This window comes from Ambystoma mexicanum, chromosome 2q (genome assembly GCF_040938575.1).
Source record: "Ambystoma mexicanum isolate Mex_15411 chromosome 2q, UKY_AmexF1_1, whole genome shotgun sequence".
NCBI classification, from domain to species: Eukaryota; Metazoa; Chordata; class Amphibia; order Caudata; family Ambystomatidae; genus Ambystoma; species Ambystoma mexicanum.
The window spans coordinates 193,834,390-193,856,016 of NC_090924.1; the positions used below are offsets into that span (position 1 = coordinate 193,834,390).

At 46.8% G+C, this 21,627-nt stretch overlaps 1 protein-coding gene across 2 annotated transcripts in view; it reads right to left on the reverse strand.

Annotated features, from left to right (window-relative positions):
* The window catches only part of ABCC1 (ATP binding cassette subfamily C member 1 (ABCC1 blood group)), a 2,255,476-nt gene that overhangs the window by 126,583 nt on the left and 2,107,266 nt on the right, over positions 1 to 21,627 (reverse strand). For both annotated transcript variants that reach the window (XM_069647115.1, XM_069647114.1), the window contains one exon: positions 18,192 to 18,358. In XM_069647115.1, coding sequence (XP_069503216.1) covers positions 18,192 to 18,358 — 167 coding nt within the window. The remainder of the gene's footprint in view (positions 1 to 18,191; positions 18,359 to 21,627) is intronic.

Consider the following 21,627-nt stretch of genomic DNA (forward strand, 5'->3'; position numbering starts at 1 on the left):
CCTATTCACCTCAGATAATAATTTAGCATTTATATAGCGATACGTACCCTCAGGTATTTGAGCGCTGCTTATTATTACCCATGGTGTGTGGTGCTCATTTATTGACCTCAGAAGGATGAAAGGCTGAGTTTGGCCCTGCCAGGATTCGAACCTGCATCAGCAGGCTTTGCACAGATGTCAAAGCGAGCGCTCTACTCGCTGTGCTCTCGACCGGCTATCCACCTCTATACACACTGCTGTAGCAGCTATATCAATATGGTGAGCTGCAGACTCCCCTTTCTTAAGCCAAGTATTGTTGAAAATCTGCAATTTCAACCCATAACCTATAGTTAGCGGCTGACAATAGTGCATCTGAGTTTGCTAGTTTCAGATGAAGATAGCATTAGCATACACCTTTTGCCATATGTTTCCAGCAGTTTATCATCTTTAGTAGAAGAATCTGAGCTTTGAGTGCCACAGGATGTACTCGAGGCAGCCACTGACGACTGAGGTTTGTTTGTTTTATTTATTTCTATAGCGCACCTTATCCCGGGGGTATGTGGGCGCATTCGAGGTTGCAGAGGTTACAGACATACATATGTAAAATAAAGCAGATTTACAGAAGGATCATAGTTACAAAATTACAGCATAAGCAATATAAGATACATATACATAATTTCAAAATTACAGCATAATTAATATAGAAGACGTTACATTATTAGGTTTCGCAGTCTTGGGTTAGGGATGGGGTATAGTGGTGGAGTGGTAAAGAGGACTATTAGGATCCTACTACTCGATTATCCATTTGATGGCGTTGCTTCTGAAGTTTGCAAATGACTTCAATCTTTTTAGGGGTAGAGGGAGCGAGTTCCACAGCCGGGCAGCCATGACTGGGAAGCTAATCCCGCCATGTTTTTGGAATTTGTATTTTGGGACTATTAAGCTGAGTGTATTAGTTGACCTAGTGGCTTGGGTGGATGGATTTAGCTTGAACCTTTCTGTTTAGTACAGGGGGGGGCATCTGATTCAGTGCTTTATAAGTGAAGGACATGGTTTTGAGTTATATCTTGTCCTTGATTGATAGCCATGTATGTTGTCGGATATGTGAGCTCTTCTTGAGATAATCAGAGCTGATCTCAGCACATTGTTTTGCAAGGTCTGTAGTTTATTGAGCACATATTTGCCGGCTCCTAAGTAGAGACTGTTGCAATAATTCAACTTGGAGAGTATTAACGCTCTGGCAAGTGTAATGCAACTTTCCTTGGAAAGTACAGGTTTGCATGCCCTGATTAGTTTCCCGGTGTATGCTGTGGCTGAGGCCGTAGCGTTCACCTGTTCATGTAGGTTTAGAGTGGCGTTGAGATAAAAGCCTAGCGTTTTTACCTCTTTGGCCACTGGAATCTTGTTTCCATCGATGCTGAAGGTGGTGTAGTCGGAGTTCAGTTTTTTTATGTTGGCTGTAGATCCTACAATCAACAGTTCCGTTTTGTCATCATTCAGGCAGAGGCCCTGTGTGGCCATCCATGCCTGAATGATGATAGATTTTGTTCACTAATGCTACATCATCTTCATAAGTACCTGACAACTGAAGGAGGATCTGGGTGTCATCTGTGCAATTGGTATAGGTGATACCCAGACGATCCAGTTGATCAAATAAAGGCTTAGTGAAGATGTTGTACATATTGTGGGATACACAGGCACCTTCGGGTACTCCACATGTGATGGGAATAGGGTTGGCTGCTGCTGAGGGGGGAAAAGACTCTCGTAGTCCTATTATTTAGAAAAGATTGTATACAAGTGATAGCACTCTGGGAGAAGTGAGCTGCAGCGGCGAGGTGGTTGCATAAATCTCTGTGGTCGACCAGGTTGAACGCCGCCGATAGGTTGAATAGTAGAAGTATGCCCATTTTCCCATTGTCCTTTAGTTCATCAATCTGAGCTTTTAGGTCAACGAGCTACCATTTCGTTCCCATGTTGAGGTCTAAATCCAGATTGACGAGTTCCTAGGAGGTGGTTAAACTCTAGGTATTCTTGGATCTGTAGATAAGCTACTCTGTCCAGAATCTTTAACAAGAAAGGGACTGTTGTAATTGGCCTATAACTTGTGGGGATGGTCGGGTCCAGAGATTGTTTTTTAAGTAGGGGTATGACCCAGGATTCCTTTAGGTTGCTAGGTACTATACCTGATGTAAAAGAGGCGTTGATTAGTTTGGATATGAAGGGTGCTAGGTCTCTAGCAGCATCTTTAATTATTTGCGCTGGGCAGCTATCGCCTTGCTATCGTGTGGGTTTGAGGGAGGCAATGCTTTTTTTAACCTACAAGGCGGGGATTTTAGAGAATTTAAAGTCCCGAGGTGGATTGGTATTTGGTTTTGTGTTGTGGGGGATGTTGCTTATGTTTTGTACATTTTTTCAGAGATTTTAGATTGGAGAGTGGCTATTTTGTTGGTGAGAGCATTCTGAATGTTTGTACACCAGAGTTGGTCCTTTACGCATGTATCCACTGGGATGATGGGCTTCTCCATCTCTTTAAGGAACACACACAGCTCTTTGGTACTAGAGGTGGGCTGATTAATTCTAGTATTGTATGATTCCGTTTAGTGCTCAGTATTTCTTCCTTGTACTTGGTGGATATATTCCTTGTTTGTTTTGTTCTCCACTGAGGGGATGATCTTCCAAATAGATTCTAGCTTTCTTTTTTCCGCCCGTAGATATTTTAATTCAGGAGTGAACCAGGTGCTCAAATGCACGCTTGGTTAACCTTTGCGCAATCTGAGGCGGGCAACGGTATCCAGACCTTTAGTCAGAGGAATTGTATAGCTCTACTAGTTTGTTAGGGTCAGAGATACCCTCTGATGCATTTAGCTTAGGGATCACAAGTGGTAAGATGGCCTTCAACGTGATGTTGCGTTTGTTCCTTGTCTGACACAGAGGTACAGATGGTAGTGACTGCAGTAGGGATAATCTACTTGCCAAAGGCATCCTATGTCTCCCTTCCTTGTCTGGAGGCACAGCACACGGAGAAGAGGGATTGGCCAATATCTTGTGGGCTGCAGTGAATATCACAGTGCAGTGTCAGACCTGGGTTGGGTACAAAGACTTGTGGGTAGTGTCCTTTTAGAAAGCGCAGTAAAAAGGTGTTTCATTGTTAGTAGACCAAACTCTTGAATGTCTTTCAGGATAGGAACAGATATCACAGACTTCCAAGCCTTGTTTCTCTGCTTTAATGGTGGAAGCCCCCCTTCTTCCGTCCACTAGGTAGGGGGGTCAAACATCTTGTTGCCTTGGACAGGATGGTGGGAAAAGTCCTAATCTCATCAGGAGAGTCCCTGATCAGGTTTTGTTTGTTTGTTTTGTTTTATTCATATTTATATAGCGCACATCAGCCTGAGGACATTGTGGCACTTGTTACAGTATAAAGCTTAGAGAAGGTTCATCATCTGCAAGTATTAAATCATCAAACACGTCGGAAGGCGAAAAGGTGAGTGGTGCACCACCCTGAGCAGGACCCGCCTATGAATCAGAGTCTGACAGCTCCTCTGTAACGCTCACCTGGTATCCACGGGGACATCACTCAGCCTGTTCTGATCTCTTACGACCTCAAACCCTTCCCTGGAGGCTATTCGACTGGAGACAGGGCCTGAAACACAGGATTGGTAGAGTTTAACTCCCTATTGTATCTGTGTGCTTGAACCCCTTCTTCCCCGGGGTCCAACCCTTCCCTTTGATCCACAGCTCCCCTTGTTTTCTTGGATAGTGTGCTCTCCGTCTTGCTTTCAGCGCAGGAGCGTGTTGATTGATGCGGGCTCGTTGCTGCCTAGTTACTTCACTGGCAAGAGTCCGACAGGTAAGTATAATGAGTCTTTTGAACTGTTCTCTAACTTCGTTCCTTTCCTTCCTTAGATGATGGCTGGCATCCGGGGATGGCGGCGTGCTGCTGAGATGAGTAGCGCTGAAGGTGAGTGAGAGCGCGATGCGCAATGCACCCCTTTCGTATTTGTATTGAACTCAGTTCTTTTTCTGTGTCTTTTAGGTGCTGCAACGTTTTCAGCGTGGATGCCGATTATGAAGAACAAATGCGGTGGGTAAGCGCGGTATGCGGCGCCTCTAGATGTTTCCACGATAACCTGGAGTGTCTTTTCCCTCTTGCAGATGGATGAGAAGTTCCGGAGACAGAGTTCCCCCAGAGCGGCTGGGATTCAGGTAAGCGTTTGAAGCTCGTACAGTATTTAAAAATAAGCGAAGATTTGCATAATGCTTACTAATGCCTTTTTTCAGTTCTTTTCCAGTTTGCTTAGGAAGCGGCGTGCCGGGATGGGAATGACACCGCCAAAGATGCCTGCAGAACAAAAGGAGCGATGAATGATGGGCAGAAGTGCCGCAAGGTAAGGCTGTTCCTAATGGTGTTCTTGCAGGAGCTGAGCGCAGAAGAAAGATGCAGGCCTACTGGAGTCCGATCCAAACACAGTGAGTGTCACGCTGCAGGTGCAGAAAACGCAAAGCATGTTTCTCAGCCTGGGTGTGGCTTAAATAGTCTTTGGGTATCCCTGGTGTCTCTGGGCTGAACCACACCCAAAAGTCTAGACCGCACATGCAGTTCTGGGAACCGAAATATGTGGGGGCATCCATCTTGTCGCCATCAATGCACTACAAGTCCAATCCCCATTGTTATCCTATGGGAGTGAGTGAGTCTGGTGCCACAAGCGCCAAGTCTGACTCCAAGTGGGTCTTTGGAGGGATGGAGAGGCCCTCGAGGGCCATGTAGGTGATCGTGGCCTGGCTCCAGCCTGGCATCTTGGAGGGCTGGGGACATGAGGGGCAGGGGGGAGGGGCTGCCAATGGCAGGTTGTGGGGATGGTGTTGAGGTTGAACAGGAGGGGGTATGGAAGGAACTTGTGACGGCAGCTCCCACACCAACATGTGTAAGATCGCACAAAATGTCCATGGCGAGATAGTGTGACTCCAAAGAGTGGGTGCTGGCCGAGGCTATGCAGAAAAGGAAGTGGCACAAGATGGTTGCATAGGAGGGAAGATGGAAAGGTTGTCTCTTCTTCTGAGAAAACCCCTTCCAGGCCTTCAATATCAGTGTCAATCAAGTGCTAAAATGTCCTCTGGAGGCACATTTGATGAACCAGGTAAAGATGGAGGGACATAGGGCTTCAGAGAAAAGACTCTTTGCATCTCTTATGAGAAGGTAACACAGCAAGTAAAGGTTGCAGGTGTGCAGAAGCCACTGCTGATGTCGTGGATGGGGTGGTCTTGTCTGAAGCTGTGTTGACCAAGAAGAGACTATAGTCGACAAGGGTGTCATCGACCGAGTTGCCGTCATCGAAGCAGAGTTCTTCAGGGTCATTGATGACGAAGACTTGGCAGGTTTAACCATCAACAAGAAAAGTGTCGATGGGGTCGTTGAACCGCTTTGTGGGCGATTGTTGTGCCATGGATGGTGCCATACACGTGGGTGGCTCTATATGAGCCGTTGACTACGCCGTCATTGTGGATCTCAATGACAGTGGATGTTTTGAGGATTTGTGTGGCAGGGCTGCCTTATCCGAAGCGGAAAGAGCATGGATGCCATCTCATTTGCTCACACTTTTCCTACATAATTATTTGTTATTTATATAGTGATTATGCCTAAGTGCTGTACAGAGACCATATTTACATATCAACCTATGAAGGATGAAAGGCTGAGTTGGCCTTGCCGGGATTCAAACCTGTGACCTGCAGATATCAAACAGATCGCAGCAGTGAATTCTCAACCTGCTGAGCTATATTACCAGGCATGAAGCCTCCTTGTGGGAGCTCAACCTCTTGGAGGAGGGAACATGTTCTGGGGCCGGCTATGGCAAAGAGAAGCATGGCTCTTTACTGATGCAGATTCCTATCCCAGTCTCCCCCCTCATCCAGCCAGGCCACTAGCCTCCTATAACTTTCTGTCAAGGTTTTATTTGAAAAAGTGTGGCAAGCAGAGCAAGAGTTGACATTATAATAATACATAATAAATAATAACAACATTTTGGTCTGGATACAGACGATACAAACATTCATCACATTGATCCTCCATGTAAATATTCTTGAGTTGACAGGCGGAACATGCCTTGAAAAGACGTCTGTTAGACTGTTTCAGCCATGGTGGATTACGCAAAATAAAAGAGGTGATGGCTGGAAGGTTAGGAATTAATCCTGACCTCAGGCATAGCTCTGGCCGACCTAGCTCTCTGCATTGCTTCACCAGCAATCATTGATTTCTTAAGAGCAGCATCCTCACACAAATGAGGCACTCACAGAACTACTTTATATTATTCAGAACTACAGCCTCCCAGCATTCGAGCCTTACACTGGGGACTACACATATGAGTATGCATTTTATTACATTGTCACACTACAATAGGAAAAGCATTGCAAGCCACATAGTAAATGGATAGCAGTAATCACGGCAGGCACTTTACTTTCACAAAGTATGGCATTAGCAACAGCTCCCCCAGTAGGGGTGCTCACCAAACATTAATAAATTCAACACAGTACTTTTTCCAATCCATCTGATTCCTTTGGAGACCCATTGGCCCAATTAAGTTTTGAAATAATTTAACAAAAAATACGCACACCTGTGCAACCTTCTTCTAAATGCATTCTACTAAACAAATATAGATGCATTATTTGCTACACAGATCACCATGCCCAAACTAGATTATTACTACTTAGTTGTATATATTCTTATTTTAGGATTACCATGAACACAACTAAGAATCACGCACAAGGGCAGGACCAATTATGCCCCAATCTGGGCAGCACCTAGCACTCTACCAGGACCACAATGTAGAATGGTACACCACTGACTCAGCCCGGACAGAAAACTGGGAGACAATTTGCACTTATATAACGGTACAATGAGGCTTAGCAATTCCTTTCTACCTTGGCCACCAAGGGCTTAACATGCCTGATTGCCCAATTCTCATTCCCCCAGCTCATGTTAATTAGCAAATAATTGATGAGCCCGCCACCTTGGGTGCTAGGATGAACACCGTTCCACAATTCTAAATCAGGAACAAATTGAGATCAAGGCCATACCGAGACCAGGACAAGAAATAGCACCCCGTACACACTTCCAACATACTCCAGCAATGAAAGATTCATCACACCACACAGTAAGACCATGACCTTACCATCAATGGGCACACATATGCCTAACCAAACTGTACTTGCTGCAATTAACTAAAAAGTTCTCCCTTTCTGTTCCCCGTTCTTTCCCTGGTGCATTCCGTATCTCAATAAACAATGATGCTTATAAATGTATGTTGCACTAATATTGAATGAACATGTTCTGTTTTAATAATCTATAATTGTACATCACTAATATATATACAAACTGAATTCCCATGAATGAATATATTCACATCACTTATATAACATGCTCACCTATCGCCACACTTGATTCACCTCAAATGTTCACAACAATCTATCGGCCCACTTCTCACAATAAATACTGCACCAACAATTTATTTGGAATCGCTTTATTACGTCAAGATTGATCTACTGAACTTTTAATTTACCCAGCGCTAGGGTGAACAGGACTCAATGTCCCTCTCACAATTAACCTCTGTTATTGCTCTGGGTAACCCTCAGACCATCGTTCTTCGCCTGCCAAGCCATTACAAAAGAGGAAAGAACATATGCAAATCAGGCAAGGTCCCACTCCAAAAGGGGCAGTACAACCCAAATTGCTTGGTCACATCCATTCTGCACGAGACTGCAAGCATCCCCTAACATGTTTTGGACTTGTTGGGCCTCATCAGTGAGTAGCTTGGGTCGATAGCCCAGCAGGCACGGGATCCACATCTGGGCATACCCCTTTTGTAGTGGCTTGGCAAGCGAAGAAAGAAATGACTTTCTTCCCTAGTGCGTATATCTTTTACCTCTCTATCTGGCAGAGCTTCAGAAGTGGCTAAGGGAGTCTCAGCTCGCTTGCAGGTAATAGAAACAACCAGAGAATCCGGTTTTAGTTGACCCTTGATAAAAGAACAAGCGACTTTCTTACCTGGTAACGTTCTTTCGATGGGATGTTCGGACGGCGTATTCCACATCTATGACAGGTAATCACCACAGCTGTGCTGCTTCGGAAACATTTTCGGCATCTGCGTCGATGACGTCGATATGCTGTCCTCGAGGGCCTCCGTCAAGCCGACGTCACCGGATGTTATAAGTAGGACACACGACGCCCGTAGCCTCAGTTGTAGTTTTTTCCCAGAACGTGTGGCACCAATCTTCTGCCAGAATGACTACAGAAAGCCTTGCAGAAACAAAAGCTGCAATCGCATAAGAAATTCTGTAGAGGGGCAGGTAGGGAGGGAGCGATGTGGAATACGTCGTCGGAACATCCCATCGAAAGAACGTTACCAGGTAAGAAAGTAACTTGTTCTTCGAAGGGATTGGTTCCTCCGACCTATTCCACATCTATGATAGACTCCCAAAGCAGTACCAATGTATGGAGGTGGGAAAAGAATTTAGAATTTTAGAATGCCCAATCAAATTGCAAAATAGAGGACTGCCTTACCAAAGGCCAAATCCTGCCCATGAACAGTATCCAGGGAGTAGTGTTTGACAAAGGTATAGACAGAGGCCCATGTGGCTGCTTCACAAATGTTACGAATGGGAACACCCCTCTTCAGAGCAGTGGAAGCAGTCACACCCCTAGAAGAATGGGCCCTCAAGCCTACCGGAGGGTCCTTACCCGCCAGACAGTAGCATTCCGAGATGGTCAAGATAATCCATCTGGACAAGGTCTGCTTAGTAACAGCTTGACCCGAACACCTTCCAACGTATCCCACAAAGAGTTGATCGTCCACTCTGACCCGGGACATGCGTGAGATGTAGAAGCTTAACGCTCTCCTAGGATCCAACCTATGGAGCCTCTCCTCTTCCTTACCAGGATGCGGAGGAGGATAGAACGCCGGAAGAACTACCTTCTGGCTTAAATGAAATTCCGACAGCCTTTGGAAGAAAAGGACGAACCCCAAGGACAGCCCTGTCCTTATGGAACACCGTGAAGGGTGGCTTGGCGGATAGAGCCTGCAACTCACTCACTCCGCGAGCGGAAGTAACCGCAACCAAAAATACAGTTTTTAAGGTCAACAGTCTCAAAGGGCAAGCATGTAAAGGCTCAACCGGAGCTCCCATGAGGAATTTTAGAACCAGGATCAAATCCCAACCGGGCACCTGGAAAGGTGACAGTGGGAACACATTAATGAGCCCTTTCAAAAACTGAGAAATCAAAGGAATCTTAAAATAAGAACACTCCTCAGACGAGCTCAAATATGGACAGCGCCGCCAGGTAACCTTTAATGGTACCCACTTGCAGGCCCTTGTCGGCTAATGAAAGTAAAAAAGACAGTACCACAGGAATGGCACATGAAAAAGGATCTAAATACAAACAATAGGTGTGCCCCAGTGTGTATGCGTGGGCAGGGGCACTATAAACATTCAAAACAAAGAACTTAAGAAAGGAACCCACACCAATGACAGTCCTAAATTCTGTCAATTTCGGTTAAATCTCCATATTATTATAAGGGGTGTGCTTTCAAAGAAAGTCACAGGGACAACAAAACCAAAGGAAAATCCTAGGAGTACATGAAAATAAAATTATACAAAAAAACATTTTTTAAGAATTTCAGAATGCTTTTTACACAGGTTTAAAAGACATAGCAAAAAAAAAATGAAAAAGCATAACATTCATCATGTGTACATTATAATTTCGTCAGAGAAATGAAATAGGATATTGTGCAGAAAAACAATTAATGAAAGAACAGAAGCCCAACAGGAAAGCAATTGTACCTGTGGGCTGTATATCACCAGGGTGTGTAAAAAATTACCTTGGGTTAGACAGACTGAAATTATTCACAATCAACTTATGTCATATGGTTATTTTGCCATATAATTAACTGCCAATGTGCATGAAATATCGAAGATTTGTTCCCAAAGTGCTTCCAGAAGGGAGGGGAACAAAGCGCAAGGAGAAACACATTTCGGCTGGCGTATACAGGCTAGTGTGGTCGAAGCCTTCCTCAGGGCAGAATAGATGTAATATGGTGATTAATCCCTAAAGGGGGCAGAAAAAAATTGAACATGATTGGTACAACTAGTACCCTACAGGGAAAATTACAAAGGGGTGTCGAGGTTTTTTTTGATACTGTTGACAAACGAACATGGAACACTCACCCTATGAATATATGGAGGGCAGGGGAATGCCACGTGGTTGCTATCCCGGTGTGCCAGGACTCTTATACTGCTTGTGAAAATGGCCAGCTGGGCAGGGCCAGGGCCGAGACTTCTGCTTGCTGTGCTGGAAATCCAACAACTATAGAGGCAAGCACATGAAGAAAAGTAGATCTCAGAAAAGAGAGAAGAGGTCATTATGTTTCGTATTGTGCAAAAATGCATGCAGGCATCAAAGGATGGTGTGATGGATTATACTACTGTACATGCACCATGTGTCAGAGTCTGCCTGAAGAGAGGATACGGGCACGGAGGTGACCATATGCTACTTAAGAAGAAGGATCCACATTCTTAACCCTGCACCAGTTGCAAAACTTTCTCCAACGGCAACTGTACAGGGACGTTGTTGCGGGCCTTCTGGCCGAAAGAAACACCTCCATCACGTCTTCAGGGAGGTCCCACTCCTTATACCTCAACCTTTCAGAAGCCAAGCATGAAGGTTGAGGGACTTGACCTCTGGATGGAGAACCTGACCCCCTTCCCGTGAGAGTAGATCATCTCGGTAGGGAAGACGGCGTGGAGGGCAGATGGACATGTCGAGAAGGTCTGGATACCAAGTTCTCCTGGCCCATGCCGGAGCAATGAGGATCATTCGGGAACCGAACCTCAGTAGCACTTGTGGAATGACGGGGACTGGAGGAAACGCGTACAGTAGTGGGAAGGACCACTCCACTACAAACGCGTCCCCTAAAGCTCCTCTTGGAGGAAATTCCCACGAGCAGAACCTTTCACACTTCCGGTTGACACTGGTGGCGAAGAGATCCACTTGTGGGGTCCCCCAAAGGGTGAAGATCTCCAGGAGAATCTCCTGAGCCAGCTCCCACTCGTGAGAGACCGTGCTCTGCCTGCTCAGAGTGTCCGCCGCCACGTTATCATCTCCAGCCAGATGAACTGCCGAGATCAAAATTTCCTGCTGGATGGCCCAGAACCAGAGCTGCATCGCCTCTCTGCACAGAGGGAGAGACCCTGCCCCCCACCCCCTTTTTGTTGAGGTATTGCATGGCCAGTCTATTGTCTGTCAGAATCAGGACATTCATTCCCCGCACAGACGGCGGAAAAGCCTTCAGGGCTAGCCTGATGGCCCTCAGCTCCAACAGATTGATATGGAGTCTGCAGCTTTGGAGGTTTGCAACCTCTCAAGGCTCTCGTCAGCCTTACTGCCAAAAAGATGTACACCATCAAAGGGCATGTTGAGAAGCCGGGCTTGTATGTCAGGAGCAAACCCGACTTCCACAACCACGCAAATCTGCGCATCACGGTGCTCGCCACCATGCACCGGCTGACACAGTCTGCCATGTCCGGACCCGACTGAATGGATTCACACATGGCATCCTTGACATCCTGAACGAGGGCAAGAAAACCATCCCGTTCCTCCCCTTCGGGAATATGTTCAGCCGCCAAAGACACACAATTCCATGGAGAGTGAGTGAAACGTGCTAAGGCACACACAGAGTTGGTTGCCTGTAAAGCCATACTCCCCTGAAGAAAACACTTTCTTCGCCCAACCATCAAAACGTTTGTCGTCCCTATCTGGAGGGATGGTAGGGTACAACACCTGCTTTGCTGGGGCCATAGCCGCCTGCACCACCAAAGTCTCCGGAGTGGGGTGCGTAGTCAAGTAACAGGGGTTGCTACTGGTTGGATGGTATTTTTTCGGCAACGACTTGCTCACTGCCGGGAGACTCTCTGGAGCAGTCCAAGCCGCCGCCACCCTTCTCTGTAAAGCCATATGAAATGGCAGCACCGGGTCAATGGGTGGACCTTGGTCAAGGATATCCGTCAGGTCATCCTGCAGAAAATCCACTGGTGGTGCAGACCACCCCAAGTACTCCGTCACCCTTGACATGAGACGCTGTTATGACGACTCGGCGTGCGTGCTAGGCTCAGGCCTACCGAACTCAACCTCCTGAGAGGTGTCCAGACCACTGGCCTCCTGCAAAGACTGATGCAAGTCTTCCAATTGGCTATGACCAGACAAGAGTTTGTCAGGAACCTCTTCAGGAACCATACCTTCATCAGACCCTTCATCCACCTCAGAGATGTAATCGAGAGGCTGGAATAAATCCCTGGATGAGGGCACAGAAAAAGGTTCAAAGACAGGCCTTACTGACTTCTTCAGGGCCTTCTCGGAGTATCCACCGATGCACGGGTTACCTCTGGTAAAGCCTCCACAAAAGGCGTCGACGGAATCGGCGTCAAGTGTGGCGCCGATGGCTTCGACACAGGCCTCGAGGGCGGTGCCCGAGAGTGTCCGACGGCCTTGGCGCCGATGGCGTTGATGACTTCCTCGGAGGCGGAGACCTCACAGGCTCCGATGGTCTCGAGGGCGTCGAGGACCGGGACCTGGAGCGGTCATGGCTAGAGCAATCCACCTTGTCCGACCGGGACCTCGAAGGTTCACGGTGATCGCGCCAACCGCCGAGCCCGAAGGCATGCGAACAGTGGAGCTAGCACGTTCCTTGCCGGCTTCTCTCAAAGGCGCGGATGGAACGGAGCCCTGCAACTCGAAAGTCGCCATAATTTCCTTACGAAATGCGCCCCATTCCGCAGGAGAGGAATGCTTGGTAGGACAAGCTACCCGACGTCTAACAGAGTCAGACGGCAGGTAGGTGACAGGGAAGGTGACCGGTGACAGCGCTTCCGCGAGTGCCTAGAAGAGGTAGAGGAATGGAGGGAACCACTCCAGGACCGAGACCACCTGGACTTAGGCCGAAGCGGAGAGTCGCCCCTCGAATCGTCGGTCGAAAGCCCAGCGGATTTCAACTTCCGGGGCTTGGAAACCCTACCTACTGACAGCTTCTTCTTTCGCTCCCTCAAGGCCTTCGACGTCAAAGACTGGCATTCGTCACAGTCATTGGTGACATGGTCCTCGCCCGAGGCACCAGAGGCAGACGCCGTGCGGGTCCGTAAGTGACATCTTGGAACCGCAGTCCCGACACTTCTTGAATCCCGACCGCGGGGTAGAAGAAGATGAAGACATGATAACTTCACAAAACAAGTTCGAAGAACCGATAGAATTAGAAGAACCGAGGCACGCAGATATCTCCGAAGCGAACACGTAAGCGGAAAAAACGGAACTGGGGCTACGGGCGTCGTGCGTCCTACTTATAACATCCAGTGACGTCGGCTCGACAGAGGCCCTCGAGGACAGCGTATCGACGTCATCGACGCAGGAGCCGAAAAATTATCCAAAGCAGCACAGCTGTTGCGATTACCCATCATAGATGTGGAATATGTCGGAGGAACTAATCCCTTCGAAAGTGGGTCTGTAGGCGCTAGCTTTGAATGTTTTTCTAAATGAGAATTGACAGCCCGGGTTAGGGCTGGAGTTGAAAGGAATGGTAATAATCTCCTTTTAACTGATTGCAATAGTGAGATATACTTCCCTACCCGTTTCTTTTCATTGAGAATATCATCCAAGTCAGTGTCCTCTTCGGACTCCTGGGTCCGAATCTTAAAATAATCAGCAGACTTTTTAAGAAGATCACATTTTATGCAAACATCATCAACGAGTGGTGATGATGATATTGGATCATCGACGATATTTGGAGATGGACAGTATAATCATCTGGCTCAGTGCTTAGATCAGCTTCTAGAAAAACCTCATCTTCCTCAGCAGCATTCAGTTTGATTATGGACTCCTCATAAGAATCAGTGAGTGCAATCTACTCTAGTTGTTTTAGATGGGGGTTCCTCCTGAACTACATGTTTATGCTTAATTGGGTGTTATTCCAAAGAACTCCATGAAAGAAGCCATTTTGTTTAGTGTTTTCTCAAACCTATCCTTAGTCCAATCACCGCTAGAAGAAAGGGTGTCTTGGAATGGAAAAACAGAGGTGACTCTACAATTATTAAAACTGTCTGTTTTGGCACCTGCAGTGTTTTTTTCGGTATAAAGTAAGGCTATTTTGGATGCGGAACTAGCTTTGCTTGGTTCGTGTGTGGCCTTCGGAACATGCACCTAGAGCGATCCACTTGGCACAAAGGTTTTAGTAGCTGCCGAAGTGCTTGCTGAGGTGAAGTGTTGCACTGACGTTTTGGCACTTTTCAACAATGGCATTGAAACGTTTCGCTTGGGCGAAGTACGTTTCTGTTTGTGTGAAACAGTATGCTTTTGTTTACTTGGTGTCGACATACTAAGCACCGTGCAAGAGCCCTGTCTGTGCTTTATATGTTTGCCTTTGTCACCACCGCCACCCTCCAAACAGATCAGGACACCTGCCACTCAGAGCTGGGGACTGGCACTTGGGAATCCCCAGTTTCCTCATCAGGTGTCTCCACAGCGTCACTAATGATATGATATGGCATTTGTAACGCGCCTATACACAGGTGTTTCAAGGCGCGATGAGGCAGGGAGGGGAGGAAACAAGGGGAAACAGACAATGATTCTACTAGGCCAGGTGTCATTCAGATCGCGCAAGTGCAAGGGTGGGGGAGGGAGAAAAGTGCAAGGGGAGGGGGGGAAGTGCAGTAAAGGTAAGTGGCGTAAAGTAATAAATAAATAGGGCCAACTGGTGGCAAGTGCAAGGTAAGTGCAGAAAAGTGCTGGAAAAGGGGGGGGGGGCTGTAGGGATACAGAGACAGTCCCGCAGTGCAGAGGGGTTCCAGGGCATCAGTGCAAGTGGAGAGTGGCTGGGCCCAGGACCGAGGCCGTTAAGAGTGGTCCAGTTGCAGAATCAGTGCAGTATCAGTGAGGAATAATTGGCTGTTCAGCAGGGGAGAGGGAGAGAGAAAGCAGAGGCAAAGAGGAAGGTTTTGAGGTGCTTCCGGAACCGGAGATGGTTCTCCTCAAGTTTCAGGGAGGCAGGAAGGCTGTTCCAGAGGGAGGCCCCTGCCGCGGAGAGAGATCTACCCCCAGCTCGTTGCTTCGAGAAGCGGCTGACCCTGAGGGAGTTGGAGGCGGATGAGCGAAGGGCTCGGGAAGGAAGATATTTGGGAAGAGAGAGTTGAAGGTATATAGGACCAAGGCCCCAGAAGGCCTTGTGGACAATGCAGAGGGTTTTGAACTTTATCCTCGCAGCCACTGGGAGCCAGTGTAGAGATTTCAGTCCTGGAGAGATACGGTCCCTGGGCTTGAGGCCAAGGACAAGTCTCGCAGTTCTGTTCTGTATGAGTTGCAGAGGGCGGAGAGTGGAGGCAGGCAGATTAAGGTAGAGGCTGTTACAGTAATCCAGCTTCGAGAGAACCAGGGCTCGGGAGACAGTGAGCTTCTGGGGGAAGGAGAGGAAGGGAAGAATACCTCTGAGGAGGTGCAGCTGGTAGTGTGACTTCTTAGCGACGTCAGAAATATGAGGAGAGAAGGAGAGTGTGGAGTCGAAGATGACCCCAAGGTTTTTTGCATTGCAGGTAGGAGCAGGGAGGGGGGCCAAGGGAGGCAGGCCAGAGAGCTGCAGGGAAGGAGGGAGTGGGTGTACCGATGAGTAGGATCTCAGTCTTACTGGCATTAAGGCAGAGGTCATTTGCGGCACACCATTCCTGGATAGCAGACAGACAGTCAGAGATGAGGGAAGGAGAGGGGGAGGCTGAGGGTAGCCTGAAAATGAGCTGGGTATCGTCCGCATAGCACTGGAAATTAGGGCAGAGAGCGGCGATGCGGTGGGCAAGGAGTGCCATATACTGGTTGAACAGCCAGGGAGAGAGATTTGATCCCTGGGGGACACCACAGGTGGAGAAAAAGATGTCGGAGAGGAAGGACCCCGGTTGGACCTGGGAGGGTCGATTTGAAAGGAAAGAGGTCAGCCACGCCAGAGCCTGACCAGTGATACCCAGGTTTTCACGGAGACGGTTAAGCAGGATGGCATGGTTGACAGTGTCAAAGGCAGAGGAGAGATCGAGCAGAATGAGAACACACGGAGTGTTGGAATCGAGGTTCAAGAGCAGGTCTTCACGGATGTTCAGGAGAGCAGTTTCCGTGCTTATGGCAGCTTTGAAACCAGATTGATGGTCATGAAGACTACCAACAGATTCAGCATGGAGGTTTAGCTGGGAGATGGCCAGTTTCTCCAGGAGCTTGCCCAGGAAGGGAGTGATGGAGATAGGGCGATAGTTAGCCGGGCAGGAGGGGTCGGAAGAGGGTTTCTTGAGAAGAGGGTGCACAAGGGAGTGCTTGAGGGGGGAAGGGAAGACTCCAGAGGCGAAGGAGTGGTTGCAAAAGTCAGCCAGGGCAGGAGCCAGGGAGTCGATGTGGTCCTTGATAGTTTTGGAGGAACAGGGGTGAACCTGTTTAGACGAGACTTTCATAGATCGGACTTGTCTGGAAACCTCGTCAACAGAGAAAAGTGGAAAGGCAGAGAAAGAGGGAGGAGGGGCGACTGCAGAAGGGCCAGAGGAAGAGCCGGGAAGGGAGGGAGGGAGGTGAAAGGAGGAGAGCGAGGACAGGATGTCCTGAGTTTTAGAGATGAAGTGAGAGGCCAATGCAGTGCAGAGGGCCTGGGAGGGGACAGGAGAGGTAGAGACTGCAACAGGGTTGGCCAGCTCCTTGCAGATTTTAAAGAGTTCGGGGGAGTTGTTAGATGCCGCAGAGATGCGGGCTTGGATTAGGGCTCTCTTCTTGGTGAGAAAGGAGAGCTGATACTGCCTTTGGAGCAGGCGGCAGGCCAGTTTGTCAGAGGATGAACATGAAGCACGCCATTTCCTCTCTGCAACCCGGCACTTGCGTTTTAGGGTGGCGAGATCGGAGTCATACCAGGAGTTACATTTGGCTTTGGGCTTCAGGCGGATTCTCATGACGGGGGCAAGGATATCAAGAGTAGAGCCATGGAGCCATGACTGTCCTGCTCTGCCTCAGATTTCTCTGTGGTGGTGGGGCATTTCGTCGATGCCTCAGCATGCTTCGTGTAGGCTGCCAAACACTTTGATCATTGTTCCTTAAGTGCCTTTGGCTTGGAAGAGGTTACACGCTTGACATTTGGCCTCCTGATGGTCTCTTGGAAGACAATGATACCACATATTGTGTTTATCCTTCCAAGGAAATTTACAGTTACAGGAAAAGCAAAATTCAAAAGGAGTCTTCTTCATGACTAGCGTCAGAGGACTAATGGTATTAAACAGGCAAATAGAGTGTGACATTTGGCAAGTGTGGCAAATGCATCATTTGGCTGCGTGTAGTACTAACTGGACTAAAATAAAAGCTTTGAAATATCATAACATTCTCAGTGGGTGGCATAAGCAACACATTTAAAGCAAGTAGAAATGTCAATCTACTCTTTCAAAATGTCAGCCCCTTTCTGCAGTTGTTTCCTTCTTTTCCTGTAAATCAAATCTATGTAGGTCTAGCTAGAATATTCACTAAGGGCCATCATCAGACGCCGCCTGGCAGATCGATACAAAAGTAAAATAGGGGTGTGTAACATGCACTTTGCTACTAGACCCTTTCAACATAAACTGAATTAATAATTTTGTCCAAAGATTTAGTAAAACTAACACTAATAACTTGTTCCAGAAAAAAGTTTAAAAAAAAGAGTAAAGGAACAACTCCACAGTAGAAAATGCCTTGAGAGTTATCCATAAAACAGGAGTTTGTTTCCAAGACATTTTTTGAAAGTGCAACCCTGTACACATGGTATGTTTGGGTGCAATAATGACATAATAGGATGCGTGAAAGGTGGCCAGAAGTGGGGGCGTTACATCAGTTCCCTGTGGAGGCATGGCGTTACAGCCTTAAGACACATGAAGAGGTAATTCAGATTGTAAGGATTTGCAGATGCAAAGTTACTTGTGCCAATGTCAATTATCATGAGAATCCATGCTTCGGCGACGGGTATGAGGGAAGGAGGAGGAAATGCAACTTGTATAACACCTCCAGAAAATTTACAGATTACTCCTACAAGCAAAAAAACGAATCTCATATCTGCCGAGAAGCAGTTCTATCAATCCTAAATGGATCATTAGTGGAGACATTGCCACAATTGCATAAAAAGGGTAAAATATAGGAAATTAATTACCTTAGATTTTCGCCTCCTTCAGAACACTCATGATTCAGTTTGTCAGGAAGACCAGACACAAAATTCTTCAAGTGAGCCAGTTCCAAAGCTGACCACACTTCTTCTTCAGAATATTTATCAAAGGGATCCAAATTCATTCGCAGGGAGCCTGAAAACAACACTGGATCCTATGAAAAAAAAATGAGCTGTGTATATGTCACAGAAAAAATGTATATAGCTATACGAATAGATTCTTATACATTTTCTGTCTGTTCGTTTTAATGACTTTTAGGTTGGTAAGGGCTTAGGAGCAGCTACCTCTGACCGTAGAACACATAAGCCACTTGCTCATCCTGCCCCAGATATCATGCTGATTCCTTCGAATGTGAAACACTGAAACTAGAATGACAAAGAGCAGAAAAGCGTGCAAAAAGATGTGTCAGCATGGCTTCTTTTACCAAAAAAATGAAATATGTTATCTCCTATTAAATAAAACTTCCAGAAATAAAAATACCAACTCCCAAGTTTTATCCAGTGCTCATAACCTTTCTAGGGGTTTATTATAAAACATACTACACATTCTTTGCATGTGCAATAACCCTTTTGGTGAAGGGCCTTATTGACTATACATCTGTTGCTGAGCTTTGTGGCACGTTCAGATACAATTTAGCTTAAATTGCACAGTTAATTACTGAAGTAATTATTCAGAACATTACTTGAAAAAATGCATACACATATATAAATACACATGCGCACAGCAAATGTAGGCTGTTTGCAAAAGCCTACTGATCAATGCAAAAAAGATAAATGTACACAATCTGTGCACAAACCTCTCAGCACATTGCAGATGAATTTCCAATTTTTTTATAAAAATTCCGAATTATTCCAAAATCGTTAAAGATTTATTTTGAATAACTTTGTTGTATGCTCCCACTCAACATCTCATTGCGCAGCAGGCAATCGATTCAGTTCAGAGGTACCAGAACAGTGATCACTACTCTACACTGGCACTATTCGTCTGCAAGCTTAACATAATGTGAATGTCATTTGGCAATTCAGAGCAGTTTTTTTCTTTAGGAGTTTCTTCTTTCTATAAATGCATTAGCTGCGATTTAGTGGTAAATCAATATCCAGCCAGACATTAAAAATGTGCCAGATATATTAGCATTGAGTCCTGTTGCCTCCTTTCCTTTTTGGGACTTTTAGTTTTTTTTATCCAATTTTGAATGCAGATTTAAAGTCACAAAAGGCATTGGGAAAGGTTTCCCTGAAAAAAGTGGGCTCAGTAGAGAACATGTGTACTGCTGATTGGGTTGTTCAATTTACACATGGAGGCCAAAGATAAACCCCAAACTGACTAATTGCGTCCTCCTGGGGAAATCATATAATATCTTCCTACTTCTGTATCTGTAAAAGTTCCAAATTTTGAAGCACTTAAAACTAATCTAAAAACAAAAATAAAAACACTATAGTGAAAATGAAGATACTTACTTGGTCTTCTTTTTGCAGTCTATGTAAGCCAAAATACGTCAATATGCTTTGGTTTAGCCCAAGTTCTCTTTTGTAAACTGGCAAAGCCTTCAATAGACCATATTAGGTTGGTGCAGTCCACCTAACCATGTTTTTTTTATTTGCATTCTGATAATGGTATTCATGCATTGATAAAAAAAACGCAATTCTACAACAACCAGAATTCAACAGGTAAGAACATAATTAGGTGGGCTACTAGCTCCGATTCCACTACTGGTAGTTTCGTTTCTCTATCTCTTCATGAATTTGAGACTACAATTACAGAATGCAGGCAGAAAAGCAGGATTAAAAGGAGTCTCACATGATATAAAGCGAGACAAGAAGCCAAAGTCTCAATATGAGCTTACATTGTGCTGTCTCGGTTATGAAATAGTCCGTCATACCTGGCTTCTTATACTCAGAAAAGTACATCTAAAAAAAATTGAAGGCCTCCATTTGAGTGAAATAGCTAACATTTGCTCTTTGAAATAATTATACCTTACTTACTGTAATGACTAACGTACTCTTAGTCCGTAGTCCCCTTTCCACGATACTGTATGGGTGTCCCTTCCAAGGGACGGGAGACAAACTTTTTCACCAGAAAAAAACCTTCTTCCCTTTTAAATTTAGAGGCGTGCGGGGATGCGGCCCAGGGAGCATGCGCTGCACTGACTCCGCCCTCCGGCACCACACCTCAGTCCCCATTGACGCGTTGACAATAGATCTAACATTGCCTAATGACACCAGTATTATTAGGGGTTAGGTTGGTGGGACGTATGGAGGAAGTGAGTAATTTATAATTACTCTTACGTCCCGTCCTCTTTCCTCCATAATGTATGGGCGATTACAACTAAATGTAGCCCCAGGGTGGAGAGGAGACACTCCTTAAGCAAACAGGTTTCTGAGAACCGCCTGTCCGAACGCCCCATCAGATCTAGAGACGGCATCCAAACCGTAATGCTTGCAGAAAGCTGAGGGAGTGGCCCAAGTGGCCGCTCTGCTTCTGCTTAGGACTTGCCAAGGGACATGGCGCTGGAATGCGATGGCCGTTGCCTTGGCCCTGACTGCGTGGGCATGCATGTTGGCTAGGAGCGGCTTGTGCTGGCCCTCGTACGCTTCTTTGATGGCCGAGACCATCCAGTGGGATTTGGAAGCCTGATAGTCTGGTCTTGAGCCTTCGAACGTGACAAACTGGGCGTCCGATTTGCGGTAGCCCTTGGTCCTGTCCAAGTAACATTTCAGGGCATGCCTGACATCCAGGCAGTGCAGTACCCTCTGTGCTTCATCCTTGGGATCGGGAAAGAACGTAGGAAGGACTATTTCCTCGTTCAAGTGGAAAGCAGACAGCACATTGGGCAGAAATGCTGGGTGTGTCCGCAGGACTTTTTCCCTGTGAAATGTGGTATATGGTTCTGCGACAACCAGCGCCTGCATTTCGCTGACTCTAAGAACCGCGGTGAGGCCTACTAGCAAGCCCGTCTTGATGGTGACCAGCCGGATGCCATTGGCTCGAACGGTTTGTACGCCAGGGCGCCCAAGACTATGTTGAGGTTGCACACGTGGTGCGGCCTTTTGACGGGCAGGTAGATCCTTGCGAGCCCCATCAAATGTTTGACGATCGGGTTGGAGGAGGACAAGATCCCCTCCTCAGAGTTCCTGTATGCCCGATGGCTGCTAGGTATGTACGGCAGGTGTGCAACTGCACACCAGAGTGGGCGAGGTGCGCCGGGAAGGAGAGCACGTCGTCCAAAGTACATGCCAGGGGTCTATTTCCTTGGAGTCTGCCCAGTGGCAGAATCTGGTCCATTTACTTTAATACTGGGCCCTGGTAGCCATGCTCCTTGCGCCCTGTACGATTTCCAGATTAGCCTGTGAGAGGCTGAAGTGCTGCAGTGTTACCTGCTCAGGTACCACGCTGTGAGGGCTAGTTTTTGTGGAGTGGGGTGGA